This window comes from Clytia hemisphaerica, unplaced genomic scaffold (genome assembly GCF_902728285.1).
Source record: "Clytia hemisphaerica strain Z4C2 unplaced genomic scaffold, Clytia hemisphaerica genome assembly, whole genome shotgun sequence".
Taxonomy (NCBI): Eukaryota; Metazoa; Cnidaria; class Hydrozoa; order Leptothecata; family Clytiidae; genus Clytia; species Clytia hemisphaerica.
The window spans coordinates 207,143-230,082 of record NW_027103342.1 but is presented as its reverse complement, the minus strand read 5'-3'; the positions used below and the strand labels follow the sequence as shown (position 1 = coordinate 230,082).

The 22,940-nt window shown below is 34.6% G+C and overlaps 1 protein-coding gene across 3 annotated transcripts in view; it reads right to left on the bottom strand.

Annotated features, from left to right (window-relative positions):
* Positions 1-3,922: 3,922 nt before the first annotated feature.
* Positions 3,923-22,940, bottom strand: part of LOC136818601 (protein dispatched homolog 1-like) — a 34,598-nt gene continuing 15,580 nt past the window's right edge. Inside the window, exons 1-10 of one of the 3 annotated variants that reach the window (XM_067074942.1) lie at positions 17,654-17,715; positions 15,597-15,838; positions 12,269-13,465; positions 11,512-11,882; positions 11,024-11,251; positions 10,363-10,488; positions 7,595-7,907; positions 6,927-7,054; positions 6,463-6,546; positions 3,923-5,646 (exon numbers count right to left, since the gene is read on the bottom strand). In XM_067074942.1, the coding sequence (XP_066931043.1) occupies positions 4,939-5,646; positions 6,463-6,546; positions 6,927-7,054; positions 7,595-7,907; positions 10,363-10,488; positions 11,024-11,251; positions 11,512-11,882; positions 12,269-13,465; positions 15,597-15,702 (3,261 nt within the window). In that variant the 5' untranslated portion in view covers positions 15,703-15,838; positions 17,654-17,715 and the 3' untranslated portion in view covers positions 3,923-4,938. Of the gene's footprint in view, positions 5,647-6,462; positions 6,547-6,926; positions 7,055-7,594; positions 7,908-10,362; positions 10,489-11,023; positions 11,252-11,511; positions 11,883-12,268; positions 13,466-15,596; positions 15,839-16,457; positions 16,572-17,653; positions 17,716-22,940 lie in introns of those variants that run through there. The other 2 variants (XM_067074935.1, XM_067074944.1) reach the window with 2 other exon arrangements.

Here is a 22,940-nt window from a genome sequence, read left to right as displayed (position 1 = left end):
TTCTGAGATTTGTCATTCTGTCGTATTCATCAATCTGGTCATTCAAATGACCGTTGAGGAAAAACTAAAAATCTTCCTAATAGATAAAACGCCTGGAAAATATTGCGTATTTTGCTAAAATTTTTGGAATTTTTTTGCCATTTTCATGCAACAAATCTGGAAAAATATGGCTTTTGAGACTAAAAGTCTGGAATTTCCAACTTGGTAAGCCTGTAGCAACCCTGCTATGGAATGTCTTCTGTCTAAAAAAGTGTGTTTCTGAGAAAACTGTGTGTGCAATAAGCTAAACTAGCCGTTGTATTTGTTTGATTGTTTGAAAAGGATTTTCGAAAAAAATTGTCATTGGCTTAGGCAGTCTAAACTTAAACTCCTATATCGGGATTAGAGACAAAGCTATACCAACCTCTTCTCTCTCTTCATCAACATTAGGTTTACTTTCAAAATAAAAGTACCATCCGTGTTTAGTTACAACATGTTTTCTTTGACTGTGGTAGCTATCACTGTCACAAAATTGGAAACAGGACAAACAAACAAGCCAGCTGCATTTGGAGTCAGTTTGAGCCGTTTAGCCTTGGGACTTGCTCCTTCATAGCCTGAATATCCAGCCCGTAAACTTTTTTCTTGATTTTGATATTTCTTATGTTTACGGTCTGGTTTACCTAGATCGTCTGCATTCACATCTGAGGATGATTATGCGGATATTCTGATTGGTTGGTCCAAGCGAATCAGAAATCTGAATAGTGGCGCGCGTATAAAAAATTATACGAGCCGACTTGAAGTGTTCGCCTTATCTGGTAACCAGATGTGGAAATTTTTTCCGACACGCTAAAGCTCTGAAGGTCGGGAAAATTTAAAGTTTGGCCCGCTCCTTCAGAGCTTTAGCGTGGGCGGCCGCCAAACCGCCATCGGAATATCAGATAAGTGTTCGCCTGTATTTGGATGGACCGCGCGGGCGATCAGCAAGGCGCGTACGCTGCTTTGCAAATCGCCCTGATTTTTCTTTTTCGAAGCAAATAACAATAGCAGACCTAATTATCTCCCTTGGGTGTTTGACCACGCATCCAAATAAAAATAACAATAATGGTAGGGAAGAAGTGGGAAGATCAAAATATGGGGATTTTTAGATGTTCTGGTTGTTTTCTTTTCAATTACTTGCTTAGATATTCTTGTTTTAATCTTCTTAATGACTTGGTTGCATCGTGTAAAGAACTAAAGGTATATCTTTATTCTGCTTCAATTCTTCTTTTCTGTTTGCCGATTTTATATTGATGTTTTGGGTTGTATTTTGAAAAAAATTGTTCTCCAAAATTCACTTTGCATTTTTTGTCTAACAGACTTTCCACCACACTGTCTATATTTTATGGTCAAGGCTGCCATTCTAAATTGATTTATCACTGCTGGGGTACCATCTTGCAATTATGCATATCATTATGTGCATATATTTATTTGCAGCCATGGGATTCATGCAGGATGGGATTCATGCAGGAAAATCTGTCAACAGGGGTTCACCTGATTTCTAGGTGAACCAAGCTCTATAATTTTAGAACTTTGTCTGGCTGAGGTAAAACTTATTTTTTCTAAAATTTTGAGCTTGGATATCCAGGCTAGCTCCTTCAACGCCTTCCCAATCTTTCTTGCTGAAAGTTCTCTTCATCGCGTACACACGTCATTTCTCCATATTTTCCAAATAAGCATTTAAAAAGTGAACTTGCCTTTTTGAGAGATCGCATCGATCCTCTATCAAATGAACTAATTATCTAGATTAATTTCACGTAATTTCAGAAAAAAAGAATTATCTCACTATTTTAACCCTATTCGAACTAGGGGGGGGAGGCTCTTTCTGTTCGGTGGTCAAACTATTGGTAATAGCTCCTGAAATAATAGAGCTATTGCCTTGAAATTTTCTGTAAACTCCTAACTTTTATTCAGCTTCAAAAAAAAAAAAAATTGACACCTAAAAATTTTCACAGTTTGAGTAAGATGATATTTCTGACAGTAAGGTGTCACAGAAATTGACACTTTTCCAATACAAATTTATTCTTAATGTCAAATATATTGTTTAAACCGTAATTTATTGAATATTTAGGATAAAATAAGCATTTTAAACTCAGACAACTTTTTTCCAAAGCTTTTGTTAGAATACAATAGCTATTTATAAGAACAAAGGAAATTTTCGGTTTTTGCTCACTTTGGGCATGATGAGTGACGTCATCAAAAATTTCTTTTGTCAAAAGTTACCTTACGTGACAAAGATCTTAGTTCCCCCTAGTTCTGAACCGCCCCTAAAAGCCTAGGTTGAATAGGGTTAATGAAGTTTTTATCCTTTTAATTCCATTCTGTGAAATACCGTATTCTTTGATTAAAATGTTTTTTTTAATTTAAATATACAATTAGTTCTTTTAAAAAATAGTTGAAATGACTATTAAAATGAGATCAGAGAGTTCCCAATTGGTTTGGTCCTCTTTACTCTCATTGAATCGTTGTAGAATAGGAACTATCTGTGCATATAGCACCAGCAAGGGAATACTTGTAAATGAACAAAAAGTTCCTTTCAAAACAAATTATGTAACTAATTTGTTCCCTTGATAAAAAAGGAATCTTACAAATTGAAATAGAAACGATGAACTATGAGTTCCCTTAGGAATTGACTTTCGGAATATGGAGATCTTAAACTGTAAACATTTTTTCTTAATGTAATAAAGACGTGTTTTGAGCCAATAGTTCATTTTTTTCGAAAGCAGCCGGCGAGGCGACCTTTTTTTCCGATGTGTTCTGAGAGTATGTTTCATCTAGAAATTTCGATCTGTTCTGATAAGATCTTGAAAATTAATCAGCTAGAAATAATGATATGTTCTGACGAGACAGGGGTATAATCAAGTCATCAAATGTGTTCTTGTTGTCTAGGTAACCCTAGAAAGCTTCAGAACACATCTTTTAAGGAAACAGGGGGTATAATCAAGAGAAAATTGATGTGATATTGTTGCCTAGTAACCCTAGAAAGTTTCAGAATACATCTTCCGTGGAAAAAAAACAAATATCTTACAAGTTTGTCTTGGCAAAATGTTTTTCCTAGATTTTAGAACACATCCAACCATAAAGTAGTAATAAGTTTAGGGAGACACATAGTGCGATTAAGGTTTCCTAGAAATCAGAACACATAATCTGTATAAGAAAATTGAAGGTCATAACATGTGGTCTCCTAGAAGATAAGAACACATATTTCTAAAAAATCTTTCCGCCGGCTGCTTCTGTTTTTTCAATTCCCTTTTGGGATTGTAAAAGATGATTTGTTAATAAACTGTAAAACGGACCAATCAGAGCCTTACAACACTGGCTTCATGGCAAGGAACAAAAAATCTTTTATGTAGATAACCATGATGAAAAAAAAAACATTCAACTTCACTTGGCATATTCACTTTTACAGGTTATTAGGTATATACGTTTTTCATAAAAAGAATAAACTATTATAAGAACATCAGGCTTCGATGGCCAAAGTATTAAGAACAAGTTAAGAACATCAAGGCTTTGCGGACTCTAAAACACCCGACTTCTTAGTAAAATGCTGGTAAAATGCCCACAAGATAAGAATATGTTAAGAATATTTTTAGGCTTAAAACTAAAGAAGTTAAGAACATCCTGAGGCTTCAAAAGTTTTGGGTGTTCATACAAAAGAACGTGTAGGTGCATTTACCGGTATAGACCTTTTCGTAAATTACGTCACGAACATCACTTGCTTCGTATTTAAACAATTACCATGGTGATTATGTCCCTTGAGACATTAAACGATTTTTTTATAAATAGAAAGTAGTTTGAATAAAATCCTCTGTGAGTTAATCACCATGGCAATAGTTTCAAAACGAGGCAAGTGATGTTCGTGACGTAATTTATGAAAAGGTCTATTTTCCAACAACATAAGACGTTATCAACATCGGAGATCCAAAGGAGCAAATATTTCTTTATTGATATTCTCATGAAGAGACAAAACGAAGTTTGTGTTTGATGATATTAATATAATTTCATAAATTCCATATTTACAAGTGCTTAGACTATCTACAGCCTAAAATTAACTCTGAGCATAAAATAACCAGGATAGGGAAATCTTTAAACGGAGCTGACTAAAATTTATAAAGTAAAATAAAGATAATCGAATTTCCATTTAAGTCTCACAATGATAATTGGAACTACAATCCTGGTCGAAATATATTGAGACTTTAGTTTATTTTAACGTTTTTCAGAATTTAAAGTTCGGGCAAGAATTGCTATTTTAGCACTTCCACTTTCTTTCATTGAATATTTCGATTTTAGAAGGGTTTGGTGGCTTCTAGGCTATATTTTACGCCTCATTCGAGCAAATTTGAGCTTTTAAATCCTGAGATCCTAAGGTCTTAAGTCTTAAGTCTCATGTTAAAACTCTACTTTCCAACTGTAGTTTAAGGCTCTTAATAGTCATTTGTGGTGTTTAAAATGTCACCGGGTACTCCCTTTTGTCTCAAATATTTTGTCCATGATTGTACACTTTATCGATTATATTGAAATCATCTCTAAATCAAAATTCTTTTATTCCATTGCATAAAACTCGTTTTAAAATAACCTTCTAACAATTTTTACCGGTTCTCAGGCTAGGCCTGCTTCTTTTCCAAGCCGAAAATATAAATTTTCGAACCGGTATACATTATTTCGGTTTGACTTTTAAACACTTCTTTCAGTGTGACGGACTTGGTATGAGTTTGTTGAAATATCCTGGTGTAATTTATGGGAAATAACTTCGAAATGCAAAAACTTCTAAAAAGTATATAAACTAAAAATGCAACAGAATAAATATTCAACTCTAAAAAATGAATGCCTTCAAAAATGGCAAGGTCAGGGTGGTGATCCTTTTTTAACCTAAAATATAGAAAAAATTTGTAGTCTGTAGAGATGTCACACAAAAATTGTATTCTAACTCTTAATGATTCTTTTATTCTGTTCTTTCGTCGTATCATTTTCATTTTTTTGGTCCATTTTAAGTTCGTCTTCCAAACTAGAAAATCCAGTCTCTTTTAAGGGTGTGGTTGTTAAACTTTCAGTATTATTGATCAACTCAGCACGACTGTTACGACTTTGTGTCGTGTCACGTGAATTTTTCTTCTTGAAGTAATCTACGATGGATAAAACATTCCCTTTGTCTCCTTGTGGTCCGATCAAACCAATAACAATGGTAAAAACCACAAGCGCGTACACGATTGAAAACCCAATAGTGCAAAATATAAAAATACCAAATTGAAAGAAAAACAAGATTTTAGAGCCTAACATAAATGCAGATGCTCCAAGGGTGGTTGACGCCCCTGCTAGAACAGAAACGCCTACGTGTCCCAACATATGTTTGACTCTACGTTTCCGATCACTGAATTCACACCGGACGTATCCATCAGCCAAATGTACGGCATAATCCACCGACAACCCGACGACCAGCGTCAGGTTAATAGATTCCATGACACCGAGGTTCCATCCGACCAAAGGAATCAAGCCAACAACACATATTGTAATGAGAGCAATAGTTAGCGTTGCAAGTAGCCCGATAATCCAATTACAAGTGGTGAAAACCAGAACCGGGAAAGCTAATGTTAATCCGATTAAAATTCCAATCCTTGCACCTTTCAAGAGCTCCTGCAACATAAAAAAATTATAAAAATCATTGAAGTGCTATACATTTATAAATCTTTAAGTCCTATAAGGAAATATAAAAGGTAGTCTACACAATAGACAGCTCCAGGCTTTTAGGCCTTACTCGGACAGGTATGAAGTTTTAATTTATAAGAAGAAAGTAACATTCCCAAATTGAAATCTTCACTAAACTTTTGATTAGCCCACTGTGAAAGAAGACTTAAAACTTTATGAATCCTCATTGGTTATCCATATCCATATCCATTTATATACACTCGTATTATATACATTGTATCCCAGCGTCTAGATTGTACTTATTTCAACTGATATAAAATTTATCCAGTTTAAGTATAGACTAGAGTCTACTTCTGGCTAAACTTTGCTTTTTGATAATTTTTTATAACGCTGAGTCCAGTGAAGTAGACTAGGAGCATTTGGCGAGGTCATCATTTTGGAAAAAAATATTTGAAATCCAAATAATAAAAAAGCTACTCGAAGTTGAAAAATATAATTAAGCTTGAGAAACAAACATCAATAACATATTTTGAATCCCTTATTTTCAAATAAAAACATTGCTTCCTACTGTTTTCACCTTCCAAAAACAACGAAAATCGGGCGTACAGTCCGCCTAGGCAAAAGCATATTACCATATACTACCGGGCCACTTAATCGCGCCATTCAGTCTATAAAAAAGCTTTAAGTGGACCCCGGGCTAGTTTAAGTAATACCAAAAAGCGATCACTGCACCATTCAGGTCTGGTTACTCCTAGCTCTTGGTCTCTTTAACCATAGATGGAATAAATAACTACAAAATATTACCCCTTGGACTCTTAACCAATGCCATTCATTCCACTCAGGGGTGCATTGAAAAGGTTTGTTACACGACGTTGGCATCCGCTTCACCTGCCGTGAAAATGATTGAGAATAGATTTGAATGAATAGTAGGCTTAGTAATTGAATAGTAATCCTCAAAATTTATTGTAGTGATCGGATATTTTTTATTATTATCAAACAAAAATTTACAAGTCGTAGGAGCACAGCGATCATGGATTATATGTTTCTAGAGTCGTATTTCTTCGGGTGATTTTCCCATGCCTGCTTTAGCTTTTCTTTGAAGTCTTTTATTGAATTAGCAGCTATCCCTTATCTTTGCAATTATTGATATATGAAAACAGGGTCCTTATGGGTTGAAAAAGGTATGGCTCACAAGGCTCTTAATATCTTTCTTAAAAGATCTCTACCAATAGAAAATCGCAAATATTCAGAAATTTTATTGTACCGACCTCCTCTTCCATATATTCTTCCCACTTCTTTGAAGCTTCTAGACCTTCGGTATACTTCAATGTGGGTCCAGTTAATGTTGTGTTTACTACTACAGCTACGTAACGAAGAATGTTGCCATAGCGACCACCTAGAAAAAGACAATAAAAGTAACCCTTGACAAACAAAAAAATATCTGGATAGCCAGAAGTAGCGTGGTAGCAGGTGAGGCAGCTCCCCTCCCCCAGCGGCTGATTTTTTTGGGGGCGCCGAAAGACAATGGTCGGAAAAAGGCGCCTCTGATTACTAATTTTGGCGCCTGTTTTCTTTTTTACACCTTAAAATTAGCAGTTTTCAGCCAAAAAGAGAAGAAAATACCCAAATTGTTCACCATTTTTACAGGGATATTTTACTTCTAAAAAGGGGCGCCAAAATCCCAATTTTAGAAATTGCCTCGTCAGCTCGGGTCGACTCAGCAAGCTACTGGTAGCCAGGTAACCATTTTTGATCATTTAATTCGTGCTAAGAAGTTAATAGTTGCGCAGTCTAAATTTATGAACCTTGTACATCGTTTTGAAAATCTTGGAGACTATATTGTTATATATTCTCGTGCGCCAAATGGCAACATACTATTTATAAAATATTAACAATATTAAAAAATATTCTATAATTTTTTGGATCAAGTTATTACCTTGTGCTCGTGCCACAATTGAATCTCGTTGTTCGTTCGTGACACTCGGGTCCAGACTTCCACCCATGTAAGACGAATATTTGAAATAGTCGAATTTGTTTTCAGGCCGCCCTCCGCCTGATAACCAAAAGCCGAGCGCCACCTCAAAGAAGCGCTTGTAGCGAGGTGAAAGAAGCGAGGTGTTGTAAATCTCAGGTAAGGTTTTCATTAAGAGTCTGGTTTTCTGTTCATCCATAGGTATTCCAAATGATATGTTTTCGGCTAACGGCAATTTGTATTTTAACTGCTGACGTAATTTCTCCAAATAGTCAGACTGTGAAAATAGAGGAAAGTAAATTTAGTTGGCTATGAGCTGAGGGCTGATTTTGAGATTTGGACGGATACTAAATTTACCAAATAGTATCTGAAATGTAAATTTCATTGTGAGCAAGGTCGAATCAGTTGATGAAGCGAAATACAGGCCCGAATTGCCAAAATTACGTCAGCGAGGGTTCTGTCCTTTAGAAATTGAATTTTAGAAGTCTAAAAAGGGATGTATATGTTATCATTAGATAAAGTTCGTCGAGCTCATATCTTACAGTGGCGGCCTGGCAGGGGGTGCAGGGTGTGCAGTACACCACCCAGAAAGATTTGAGAGGGGCGCCAAAAGAGCTTTTCAAGGGGGCGCCAAAATTTTGTTAATGTTTAATTGGGCGAATTGGCGCCCTTTGACAAGTTTATAACGCCTTCTATAAGTGCAATGTTGATTTTTTCGCCTGCGGCGCTTCGTTTTATTTTACGCCCTTGCATCCTTTCTCTTGACTTTTTTAAAAACTACTCTCAAAATTGAATCGCGAAATGTCAAAGCAAAAGAAGTGTTGTGAATCCACTAGGGGTTAAGGGCTCTGACCATAGTGAATTTTTCATAATTGCCGTGTTTAAAATGTGTTTTCTGACTGATGTAACCAACAAAACTATGGCATATTATACATTTTCTGTTAGACAAACTATTCCTAAATCTGAAAATTCAAAAAATGCATTGAAATCTTCTTTGTCTCGAAATCTTCAAAATACTTTAATCGTAGAAATTTTAGCGAAACTAATTTTAGCGTATATTAGCGAGTCAGGAAAATCTAGATTTTTTTTGGATTTACTTTAGCGAATCACGATTTCAAAAAATTTCGCGTGGATAAATTTTAGCGAATACTCGTATTACATTATTGACTGAGTTCGTTTTCTAGCATTTCTCTGCACTGAAACCCTTCGTATTGATAAAAATGTATTAAGTCAATATAACCAGAAATTTCGCGTGGATAAATTTTAGCGATCTGTCGATTCGGCGTGTTTTAGCGAGATTTATTTTAGCGAAAGTAGGGAAAACTCGCTAGAACGCTAAAATTAGTCTCGCTAAAATTTCTACGATTAAAGTAGTGGTTTTTCATCAATTTTTCATCTGGATTTTGCTTAAAAAAACAGTCGTAACTTTTGACACATCTTTTTAAAAAAATTTCCGCAAAATTTAAAATAGTTCAATTCTTTGCGGAAAGTTTGAAAAAAGTTCGAAACAAAAAGGTTAATTACCCATTAAAACTAAGCACTTTTTCTAAAGGAGGGTGATGCAACATATTATTAACATCTTTTTAAATTTCATAACGTCATTTTTGCAATTAAATTCTTAATTACGCATAAGGGATTCGATTAAAAAGCAATTTATAAAGGCAATTCTTTGTTAAAAGTGTTAAGGAACCTGAAATATAACTTTTATGTTCAAATACCAAAATCAATTTTTGGACTATGGTCAGAGCCCTTAAAGAGGATGCTCACCTTCAAAATGAGAGATCGAAACTTGATGATTGACTTTCTCCTTTTTAGAAGATCTTTTAAGCTGTTTGACGTTTCTTACATCAAAATTTTTTGCCTGCGGCGCCTAAATTAAAAAGCACCCTTATTCCTGCCAACTTTCACATTTTGGGGGCCTTTTTTAGCCATATTTCTTTAATGGAGAGTAAAGTAAGACCAGCGGTGCAAAAGTTTTAACATTATCAGGTAATTTTTCTGATAAAGTTTTAGAAAACAAAAATATAGACCAAATCGACTTGCTAGGTATAAAATTTCCATTTCAAGTATCAACAGCTCATGTTTTTTATTTGAAGAGCTTTATTTTTGGTGCTAAATATAGGATAAATTGAGGCATTTTTAGACATTTTAAAAGTTGAAAATATAAAATTTTTTCCTTGTTTAGAAAACTATGACATTTAAAATTATAACAAGAAAATAGATATCAAGTTATCATTACCACCACCTTCGTATAAATAAAAGTTTTTTAACTCAAAGATTCTGGGCGTTACTTTCAACCAGTCACTGCTCTTACAGTTTAATATTTCCACTTAATGATGGAGGGCGCAAGTAAGGACAAAAGTACCAGGGGCGATCTAGAGATACTTAAAAACTAAAATCTGTTCAAAAACATCATGGTATCATGGAGGTATAAAGAAACAGGAGAAGTATGCTATTGTAACCAAGCTCACCCTACAATTAAAAAACTTACGATGTATGCATGCTCATAATATCGTGCATTTTTACTAAGCTCTTATATCCTTAGGTGAAAAGCTGATAGTAAGAATGTTCAGAGCAATCTTGAGTTCTACAAAAAAGTCGTATTTTGTCGGACAAGTATTATTTTGATATATTTCACAAAAGAAATCAAAAAACTTTAATGACCAATCACCGACAAATTCAACAGCAGCTTTTCTTTATACCTCCATGATGATATCAAATATTCTTCTTACCTGAAAATATTTATCCATTTCATCAATAAAACAAGAAACTTCAAGTTGACCTGTGGCCACACTTCTTCTGATATGTAATTCCTCGGCTTTCTCCTTCGGTAATGATTTTAATCGGCGACAAAAATCCTGACAGTAAGTAAAAATCAAATAAAATGGTTTAGATTAGCTAATGGAGGTTCTCAAAATTTTCTAGTATAGATTCGACCAACGGTGCTTAGCGTCAAAGAAGCGGCATGTGGACGTTATCAACTCCGACACAGTGTTAAATCAACGCCATTTACATGCAGGATCTCAACTATAGTTGTATAATCATACGTCCTATCATCTCTATCGTTTAACCGTCTTTAAACAAATCTAATAGTTAACCTTAAATGTTGAGCATGTCTGCCATAAAAAAGCCTTACTAGAGGAACACTCTCGCCACTCCTTTAAATGCATTTTTGATTATTAAGAAAATTTCTTGAAATTCGCCAAAACAATTTGATCAATCATGGCCATTTTCTCGCCTCCTCATTTACCACTATGTCAGTTTTTTGTTCTGATTGAAGAAATTTGCCGGTACCGAGATGTGGTCTACTCAGAAAATATAACATAGTTTACTTCAACTGCTGTGGCTATAGCGCGACTAGTGTTTTAAGTATAAGATGTTGTTGGTACTTACCAAAACGGCTACTTGACAACCAGGTTTATTGAGATCGAAATTGTCATCAAAAACTGTACGTCCTTTACATTTGTAATCTGTGAAATGGCAACTAGTGCGATCTTGAAGTTTCAAACCCCAAACAGTATAAATGCGAATGACATTATTTCCTTCTCCAGTTTCTTCAAAAGCTCTTAATTTCAATTGACGAATGTCATACCAATTTGTTCCTTTTGGCCAAACTTGAATCTAGGAAAGAAGAGAATCGTAGATTGTAAAACTTCAATAAAATTCTTTAGCACGGCTTTATCATTTTAATAAATTCAAAGAAAGCAAAGTGCGGATTATGGATTATAATAAAAAATTGTAGCACATAGCCTTCCAAACGCCAAGAAAGCCAAGAAAGCTGCCTCCGAAGGGAGAGATGAACAATGTATCAACTCTTTAAAGGGCGAGGAGACTGGGGCCCAATTTACCAGGAAGGAGGGTTGATAAGAAATATGGTGCACCTGTTTCTCATCAGGTCCGAGATGCATCGCGTAAACAAAAAAGGTGATTGTCAAAGATGCAAACAAAAACATGACAATCCATTTCACTTTAGAATGTAAGACAACTCGGTTCGCATAAGTTGTTTCAAACCAATGAACAATCGCTTTAAACATTTTAGTCATATCGTCTTGCGGTGCGTCGTCATGTTGTATCTCAGATACGTGACCACCAGCGTTGTTTTGATCCATGGCTAATAGTTTCCGGTCTGTAGATTTATCTTTTGACGAGCAACATCGGAATGGGCGATAGTCTTTCCAGAAATAATGATAAGTAACCACGACACTTGGGAAGTAGATACACACGGACATATAATTGACGATAACCAAGATACCTGAATAAAAAAGACATATAATTAATATTCGGTTAAAAAGTGTTCAGTCAACTCTCTTTAATTTGAACTTCTATAATTCATCTCTCTCTCTCTCGCGAACTAAATTATTCTGGTGGGAAGTACAAAATACTCTTTACCTTTCGAATATTTCTATAATTCGAAAAAAGTTCTTGGTCCCTTGAAGATCGAATTAGAGAGAGTCAACTATAGCATGTTCTTACAAGAAAAGATGACATTCAAGCCTACGTTTACAAACTCCCATTTTTTGACTCCCCCCTCCCCCGTTAAAGTTGAACACAACAATATCAGAAGTCCGTAGAAAGAAGCAAGAAAGATAGCTCGAAGCATATCATACTAAAAAGGCTAATGCAGAAAAGCTAACTTACCAGAGAAAACACCAAAGGAGGATACTCCAAGCAAAGGTGAAGCAGCACTTGCCAAGAAAGCGGCAGCTGTTGTTAATGACGTCACAAACATGGCGCCTGCAGCTATGCGGAATGTCTCAGTTAAATGTTCAGTCAGGGTACTGAAATTACGCGCCTCCATCAATTTCCACGTGTTAAAGAAAACAAATACGTCATCAGCTCCAATACCGAGAATCATGAAAACCGATAAAACATGGAAAATCCCGATGAATCGAAAATCTAATACGATTCGGTATACCAAATTAGCGCCGAAGAAATTTGTGATGATCCCGAATACAGCCCAGCCTGTAATCCACAATGAGCCTGTTTGAAACCATACAAAACTAAAAATAAAAATGAGGCTTCCACCTGCCAAGAGTAGATCCCAGACTACCTGAGATTCAACGGCGTTGAAAAACAAATCCATGTTCATATAATATATGTTCATATCCCCGATTCCCGATTCATACTTTTCGGACAACATTTTCCCGAAAGCTTCAACGACGTTAATTTTAAGTGTTTTCATTTGTTCACCTTTCTGATCTTCACCGTGTTTGTAGCCTTTTAAAGGGAGCCCATTAAAAACGATTGACCGTAAATGCTGGGAAAAAACTCGATCAGGTTTGATGATAGACTGTGTATCTAAAGTGTAAGAAATCAACGGTCGTAGATGACTGATGTTCATGGCAAGATTCAAGATCATTGTAATGCGTTCGAATTCCGGATCATGGAAGGGTTGTCCGTATGTTCCGTCGAATAACCGTATTATGGACATGGGTAATGAGCAATTGCTTTTAGCATCTTGTTGGCGACGACTGTTGTTATCGATATGACAAATTCGTTCATAGGAAGGAGCTTGAATTAATTTGTGTTCTAAATCTCGAACCGCTTTTAGATTAGTGGGCGTCAAAATGTTACCGCCCTTGTATTTTGATTGGTAGATGAGCTCTAAGGGTGACGCCTTAATTGTACGCTCAGGTTGCGGGATAGCCGTTGTCGGAAGTAGATTAACTCTAGGATCTTCAGTGACAAAGTTGAAAGCATCGGAACGGAGTTTCGTGGCATCTTTTTCAAGATTGAGAGGTACTTGTGTGAAATCGTACGGGAAGATGTTGTAGTTCATCAAATATAAAGCACCAGTTGCCAATAAAAAACTGACTTGAATGCCAAGTGATATCGCTGTAAAAGAGAAACGAAATAATTTCGGATTTCTTGAAATGCTCTCCCGTGACGTAATCATTTCATGACAATATGTGGTAAATCATGATATAATTTAACTTTCGAATAGCATGAATATAAAGAAACTCATTTAAATCAAAAACAGTAGGCTTTTATTTAGGAGATATACTGTTTGAAAACTGTTTAACATTTTGTGCAAACTAAAAAAGAAGAAGATTGGGTATGATGGATAACGGTCGACCCTGGTCCACTCTTCATTTGCCCCAATTGTGGGAATATTGTTCATTTGAAATGCGTGACTGATTCAGGTCATCAGAATATTACTTTTATAAATAAATCAAAAGAATACAACCCGAGTTTCAATATTTTAAAATATTGATAAGGTTTATAGATAGAGATTTTATAGAAAATGGAGAATGAAGACTTTTGTAAACTACGCTTTGCGGTCAGTAGAATTCAACTTTTGGGTCATGAGAATTTCACACGGTGTTATGTGTGCAAATGGAAAATTATGGGGAAACATGTTGAATGACTCATTGAAATTTTCCATCAAAACTTTTACGTGATCCGGATGTTTTTCAAAGATTAAATTTTCATTTGAATTTCCTTCAATTTGGTTAAAATATCAAAATGAAAATACAGCGTTTTCTCAGTGACGTTTTTGACAAAATAATCTGCAGCTAAGAAGAAAAAGCTGTAACTTGAAATTAAAATTAGAGAGCAGTTTGCGAATTAGAGAGCAGTTTTGTACTTGTTGAAAAGATATTCAGGAGTTGAAAATATAACAAATTAAAGAAATAAAAAAATCGGAAAATGAAGATTAAAAATATGAAATTTCTAACTTCACAGCTTTTGAAAAATCACCCATAAAATCTGCCCGTTTGTTCTGACCGTACAATAGTATGTAGGCGACTTTTAGAAAATAATATTTCTCGGAGGTTATTTTTTTCCAATATTTATCTTAGAAAATATTTAAGTGTTCTCGAGTCGAGTGGGGCTTTTTGTTGAAATTTTAAACAGATAAGGGGGTGGGTGTAAGGGAAAACAACGTTATCGAAAAACCGATTGAAAAAAAAGAAGAAAGTATTGAGAAAGGCGAGATAAAGATAAAAGAATTAAAATATTTTTCTTTCCCGAACATAAAAAAAATCATTTTTATAAATGAAAAATTAAAACCACGAGTGAATAAATTTTGGGAATGAAAAGTTTGTAGAGAGAAGACACAGGGAATTCATGTCATAAATTCCTCCTTCATTTTTTGACGTTGATCTGTACAAAAATAGAAAAGGTTTTTTCAAAATTAAAACTCTAAAGAGGGAAAACAAGTAAATTGGGGGAGGAATACTCAATGAAAAGTCAACCTATTGGAAACTACTTAAAAAATTGAGCAAGTGTTTTCACAGCATGGAATATCTACTATTTTCAAAAACACTTCGTCAATTGTTTCCAGTCTCCTGTTGCTACAAGTCATTATTTTTTCATTAGAATTCTACTCTTATTATTCAAGGTTCAAATGAAGTTTTTTGAGAACTGTCAAAATCAATGAGCATTATACAAAGTGTGGAGGTAGTTTCGAAATCTTTTTTATGAAAGTGGGACCCTAATGGTAGCACTACTCTGCTACCACACTAGCCATTACACCTATCATTATTTGCACTTTCAAAATCACTCCCATCAATCTTGCTTCAAAGAAGAATTTACATAAGCAATATACAATGAACTACAAGATAAATCTGGTAAACCTCTCCTCGAATATAAGAATAAACTAATCTTAACCCCAAGGTTCAAACGATACTTAAATCAACCAAATTTGAATCTCTCCCCTCCTTATATTTAAAATAGCATTTATTTAGGCGAGAGAATCATCGACTAAGAATTTCAGTTTGCAAGACGACTTATGAAGCTGTAGGGTGTTTAGTGCGTCTTTTACCTCTAAAGGAAGATATCCCGGGAAATATATAATTTTGAATTTAAATTACAAGATTTGACACATTCTCAGTACCACATATTTGCCTTTATTCCTGTCTCACTAAAACATACACACTACAGCTAAAAGAATTCCACTGCCGATTCAGTGAGACAGAGGTGTTTGAAAAAAAACAAAAGCATGTCTGGAAAGTAGGAAACTTACCAAAAGCCAACTTAGGTTTCTTGACATAAAATTCACAGAGGCGTTCTGTGTATCCTTTCTTCTTCTCTGGCTCAACAATATTTGCTTTCAATGATCCGTCATGCATATTTGTAGCAGTTGCCAATTCGTTGTAAAGATATTGTTGTTCTTTGATGTTAGTTCATTAGTATGTAAAACCAGGTCTTCGTTTTGAAAACTTCTCTCCAGCCCTCCTCTCGAATCTTCTTCCCCTCTTCTTCAAGCTATAGAACGAAAAAAAAAACATAACAACAATATTATCAAGATATTATTAAAACATGTTTTCGTTGTGTTATATATATAATATTAGAATTATAAACGAAGCAAAGAAGATTTTTCTTCCTAAAGTTATTTGAAGAAAAATTATTTGAAGAAAGATGACTTTTTAACATATCAAATAAGTAAATTCTGTCAAGGTCTTTTTATTCTAGTTTTCGTAGTTTTCCCCATTTTTTGAAAAAGAGGAAGGCCCCTTCCCTGTATAACGTTTAGAACATATTTTAATCTAATAGAAAGTAGGAAACAATGCCAGCTTTTCTTCTTCTTCTTCTTTTAATCTTCTTTTTTGTTTAAAACGAAAAACCTCTAATCCTTCTTAGCTGAAAAGCCTTGAATAATATTCCGTAGAAAAATATATATTTTTTTCAAGTTTTAATGCATTATCTTTAACAGAAGTGAGGAATTTAAATCCCTAACTCCTATCCCCTCCTACCTTCCCTCAATCTTTCCCCCGCTCTTCTTATCACCTCAACTCAACTCGGAATCTTAGCTAGTACACTCCACACAATTTGACAAAAAAGTAGTTCAACAAACTTTTGAGCATCTGCTAAATAAGAAACCTACATTTTTTATCCAACTTCTTCAAAAATATAGACAGTTAAAAAAAACACAACATAAAATTTTCTTCCGACGACTGTTCTCTTCTCTTTAAATTCAAATAAAGTTTATATCTCACACAAGAGGGGTTTTTCAAGGTAGGGTAGATGATATGGTATAGAAATACTTTGAATATTTTTTGTATGAGTTTTAAAATATTTATAAATAAAGAATTCATTCTTCTTTAAGTTTGGATGTGAAAAAGTCATTCATAATAGAAAATCACTCAAAAAAAATTTGAACAAATTTTCAGTACAGAAAAAAGACAACCTACTGTACTTGTCAATAAGTTGACGAAAAACTTTCTCCTCCTTAGAAACGTCCATAGCTTTTTTCCCCTTAAATTCTTTCTATGTTTTTAGCCTATTTCTATAGATTTTTTGAAAAAAGTTCGAATTTTCGAATCTTTTTGCTTTAAATACTCATCTTGAGCATTATTTTTGTTTTGTTTTATTGAAAGCCTCACAAAAAGTTTTCTATGCAAATCCTTATAAAATGAATTTGTGTAATCGAGACAAATTCTGTCGGCATATTATACCGTTGCAAAAGAATTCCTTCAAAATTTAATATTTGAAGCATTCGAAAGTGTTAAGATTTATCATACAGTAGACTCTCGCTTATTCGAACTTCTATTATTCAAATCTTTCTATAATTCGAATATATTACCAGTCTTCACCGTCAAGGAAGAAACTTTCTAAAAATACTTTCTACAATTCGAACCTCTCTGTAATCCGAACAATTGAAATTCCCGGATCGAGTTCGAATTAGCGATAGTCAACTGTATCTGATTTCAAAATTCATTTTCTTCAAGAATATTGTTCGAGCTCGATTGCCACACAGGCCTCACTTTTAAATGGGGTACTGATACGTTACGTTTGAAGTTTGGGAGAAGAGAAACTTGTTTTTTCTTTTACACCTCAAAAGAAATACTCGAGTTACAAACCACTTAGCTTTTCTCTATGGATAGGAAATTTTCCTTTATATCCCAGTTTTTATAGGAAGAGAAAAATAAAAATAAAAATATAGGCTCAATGTTCAGGTGTCGCAACTAGTAGTAACATTCGAGAAAATAAAAATACACCCCTGTGTCACAGACCCATGGACCCTAGCTCTATTGGAAAATCTTATCAAAATTTCGTATCCAGTGGAGGAAAATACCCTACATTTTAAGCCCCACTGGGAAATTAACTTTGATTTCATCCCCATCCGAAATTCAATGTAAAAAATTGCACTCCAAAACCATCCTCACTGGATATTTTTGACTTGCCAGCTTAAAAAAAGGGGGAGAAAATAAATATAGTTGTAGACAAAACAAAGGTTTTTTAAGAAATTATAGTTGGAAAACGTAAGTTACGGAACTTTGGACAGAATTTAAAATTTAATGGCCGCGTTGAATCAAAACCTGCCAAAAAGGAATGAGAAAAGAACAAGATAAATTTGAAAGAGAAAGCATCTCACTGACATATAATACACATCAATTATTGACAACTTTCAAAACTCCAGGTAGAGAAGAATAAAGTTCTTCTAAAAAGACGCTAATAATAATATCTTCAAAGAGAAATTTGCAGCGTATTATGCAGCGTGTCCAAAAAAGCAACATGCTGAATGGACTTACCTGATATAGGTAGTAGGAAACATGCTGAATGAAAATGAAAATGTTTTGAAAGTTGTCAATAATTGATGTGTAATATATGTCAGTGAGATAACAGCAAAGCATAAAGATGTGTAAGCTTGAAAACATGATGCAACTTGTTTCACGTTGGCTTTCCGATTTTTTTAAGTTAAGGAGCCCCAAGGAGTTTTGGGCATAAACAAAAACAATCCTTTCTTTCCTGTAAAGATAACTCTATCTCACTAAAGATAAAATTGAATGAAGCAACTTCAACAAATCCGAAATTTGGCCCAAATTTGATTTAAATTTTTTAAGGATAAACATTTTGCATAGCTGTATAAAAATCAGAAAAAACTAATGAAGCAATTTCACATTAAGTCTAGAAAACCCCATTTTAAGGCACTTTTGGTCCAAATTTGCCCAAAAAATGTATTTTTTCGAAAATCGGTCTCCATCAGAGCTTAAACATTACAATTTTACATCGTTGTCCAAAAGATCAGTAAAAAATTGCAAAGGCAATCGCGAGAAATGTTCATCTCCCCTAAAAATGATAAAAGGGAATTTCCACTTATAGGGAAATCTGATTTTTACGGTCAAAATAAATTTTCCGAAAAAAAACGGCTTCAACCACTTTTTAGAAACCCGTGCATATCCTGTATCTTTATGCACAAAATCAGAAATGGATGATATGTTATGAGATCACACAGCCCAGGTTAATCTTTTTCCCACAGTGGGGATAAAAATTTCTATCCAAATCCCAAAAGGGATAAAAGTTCTATTTTTCCAAACTCAAAAAATCTTTTGGAGTTTTGGAGTGAAATTTTTATATTGAATTTCGAATAGGGATAAAATCAAAGTCAATTAACCAATGGGGCTGAAAATGTAGGGTATTCTTTTCCAGTGGGTACGAAACTTTGATCCAGTGGCTTGAGGCCCTATCGGGTCTGTGACACAGGGGTGTTATTTAAATAAAATCTGTATCCCCCCCCACTTTTTCCCCGATAAGATATTTAGCCAATACATTTCAAATAATAAATGGCTTATCAAATCATATGAGTCTCATTACCGTTGTATATTTCAATTGAAACAGGTTAGTGAAATGAAATGAGTGAAGAAATGGGTGCGATTAAAGTTTTAAAACATTCCATTCGCTAGCCTAGAAAAATCATTGGTGTCAAATTTCGTCTAAACCATATCTGATCCCACAAAATCTTTGAGCTTCTATAATGCCAATGTTTTTCTGTGTATTTGAGTATATAGGCCTTCTTGCAGTATATCTTTGCTGCAGTATCTATTCGATGAAAATGACTTTTTTCTTGTTGAGCTTTTAGAAAAATCACCAATTTGTTTCCCACTAGGGTGGGTGGGTGTTGTAGGAAGAATGAAGGACATTATTGTAACTTTAGACTTTTGAGCATGCAGAAAACTAACAATATTTGACAGGCCTAAGTCGCAGGTCTCCGCTCAAAAAGAGACTCAAATTTCTAGTTAGTAGTTACTTTAAAAAAAACCTTGCGGTCGCGTCCCACGAAAGTTTGCGAATCATAAAAGTTGCTACTCTACTTAGACTATTTATTCGAAGGTTAAACACTCAGCTCTAAACTTTATTCTCGAAACTGACGTCAATTTCGAAGATTAGGTAATAAATAATCGATGATAAACAACTTTCCTTTCAGGTGGAGCCATCTACATTGGGAAGCTATTCTTGGGGACACTCATTGTGCGTACGTAGACTCGCTTCGGCAGCAAAAAAAATCGTTCAAGAAATTTTCCTTGGAAGCTAATTTCGTAAATAGTTATTTGTCTTAGACTAATGCAAATGTTTTATGGTAATACGGGAAGAATATCACTGCATAAAACTAATACTATGTACTAGTTATCGCATGATTTCGAGTGCAATACGAGAAATATTTTACGAGTTCCGAGATTTTTCCGTAATATTTTTCCGAGCCTTTAGGCGAGGAAAAATATCGGTAAAATCTCGGAACGAGTAAAATATCGAGTATTGCACGAGAAGTCATGTGATAACTAATTTATTGCCGACTCAAAAAAATTGCTTCTTCTGCTTCTGTGTAGTTTCGAATGTTTTTATTCGAAAATCTAATTCGAACGTTAGATTCGAACAAAAACATTCGATAACTTCCCGCTGAAAATATTCACACAAAAACAAAACTTTTCCGGCTAGTTCGAAACGCAGGTCACAGGTCACAGGTCAACAGGTCACAGGTCACAGGTCAACAAAGTGCAGACCGAAAAAAAAAAAAGATCATAACATATACATAACATAACATCAAATTACAAAAAAGTAATACATGCTATTTAGATATTATTAAATGACAATTGAATAGAATAACAACCTATTTTGACATAGTGACACTTACTTACAAAAATAATAACAAAATCATAAAATATGATGCCTAACAAGACAAAAGCACGAAAAATATTTATCATACAGAATGTGATGTTGATAGTGTGAATGGATATAAAACGGCACCAATCAGAAGCTTGTGAGGTCCCTAAGAGAGTGGTTTTAGAAGGATGAAACTAATTAATCATTCAATTGTTATTTTAATGACTTAATGACAATTTCGGACAAAAATATTGACAGAATTACAAAATATCATGTCTTACAAGAGAAAAACACCAAAAATATTTAGCATACCGAATGTGATGATAACAATATGGCTGGATATAAAATTACACCAATCAGAAGCTCGTGAGTTCTCTTAGAAGGTAGTTTTAGAGCGATGTGTTTTATTATATGTAACCATCATATAACATTACAAACATTATAATATGTAATATACCTGTTATACGTATAATATGGTTTCAAATATTTTCTGGTCTGCTTTATACACGGCGCAAACTGCGAAAGATCGATAAAAGCACACGGTTAAATTTTGAAATGTTTGAAATGGTTTTATATGGATGAAATTGCTTGAGAATTATGTTTTTAATAATTCTTTGTGTTTTTCAAACATTTTCCTCTGCAATGACATTGATTAGAGTCAACCTGTCATCACTGACCTGTGACCTGTTGACCTGTGACCTGTGACCTGTGACCTGCGTTTCGAACTAGCCGAAACTTTTCGATCATTTTCGATCCAGAAGTTTTGTTTTGAAAAGTTGCAGATTTTTCAGAGATGTATTTGAAAGTTTCTAGATCTGTCTAGATTGATAATTCAAAATGCAGATGATGTACAGTATGGTTTCGATGAAGAAGAAACCCTCCATCATTGGATTAATCAGATTGATAACATTCAGTCTTTTTCTATTTTTTTGTCTCGATGACATATGGCCATGGAAAAGAATAGCAGAGGAAATGAGTCCCACGATGGAAATGTATGCTTGTAAAAATGGTTAAAGAACAACATTTTTTCAACAGCAAAACAATTTGGATACTTTCTTGATTATCGTCAAGGTCTAAATGCCGGGGGGGGGGGCACTCAAGGTAAATGACCTACCAGACGTTCGGCCCTTAAGGGTAGGTTTTTCATAGTTCAGCCAGTGCACTGTAAGGGTAGGAAATTACAAAACTGCACTGAACTGCACTGTAAGGGTAGGAAATTGTGATAAAAGGCCAATTTTTTGGTAAAATTGGCACAAAATTGGTCAATTTTGGAGGAAAAATTCCACATTTTCTTGGAAAATTGCAAAGATTTTCGCCCTTACGGGCGAGAAATTTTGAAAAAGTGCACTGTAAGGGTATGATTTTTCATGGAAATTCACTGCACTGTAAGGGTCCGATTTTAGAAGCCAAATTTTGGGCCGAACGTATGGTCGTTTTCAGATCGGGTGCCCCCCCCGGGTCTAAATGTTTCGAATTTCAGAAGGAAGATGTAATGATTGTTGAGTTGAAAAGTCAAGGACGTACGTTGTTGTCGAGAAAGAGAATTAGGAGAGAACTTTTATAAAAATCACTCGTCATTTGGTTTAATACAAGACATTACACTTCCCTTGTTATGTTATGAGAATTTTTATTGGCAAACATTCAAGAATCTCAAGTTATTTTGTATGCATTGATAAAAAACTGTTTGGTTACCACACGGACAAATTTGCCAAAAGTTGAAAATATTTGGGTGGTGTCAAGTAGTTTTATAATTACTTAGTTCATCAGATTTGATTTTAGTGTCTTTTATGGAAGAACTCGAAAGTAAAAGTTAATCTGAACATATTTTTGTTGCGTTTTTCCCTTTGATTCCCAAGTCAGTTTCTCCGAAGGTCAGTTCTTTTCGGCTGTTTTGTTTTGATTTTTCTCCCGCCGCTTACCCAGTCCCCCAAAAGTCAACCCGGTCATATTTCCAGACTAAAGAAATATAAAATATCGCAAATATCTCGATGCTCTCGACCAATCAAAACGCTGATACTTTTTTGGGTCGGCAATAACAAACACTATTTTATCACTAAAATGATTCCAAATTCCTCTCACAAGGTATGGGTTAACTCCGGAGGAGGTGAACTCGCTTGGCATTTGAATCGAAAATCAAAAATTTCACCACGTCGTTTTGGTGCATTCATGGTGAATTAATAACTGTAATATTTCTTTAATTCACGGCGAAAATTAGATAACATCTTTTCACCGATAAATTGTCAAATTTAATATTTTCATATTTTGTTGAATATGGCGCGATGCTTGTTATCATCAATGATTTATCATAGCCCGGAGGGCTAGATCCGCGGCCTTTATTGAAAAGCGTAGCAAGTTTTGGTAACAAGCAATTTCACTGGTTTGAGAGTGCGAAATAACGTTTGCCGCCTACCCTTTTTGATCTTGCGCTCCGAAAACAATTAAAATGCTAGATGCCAGCGGCACGGAATTTCAAAAGTCAAATTTTTGC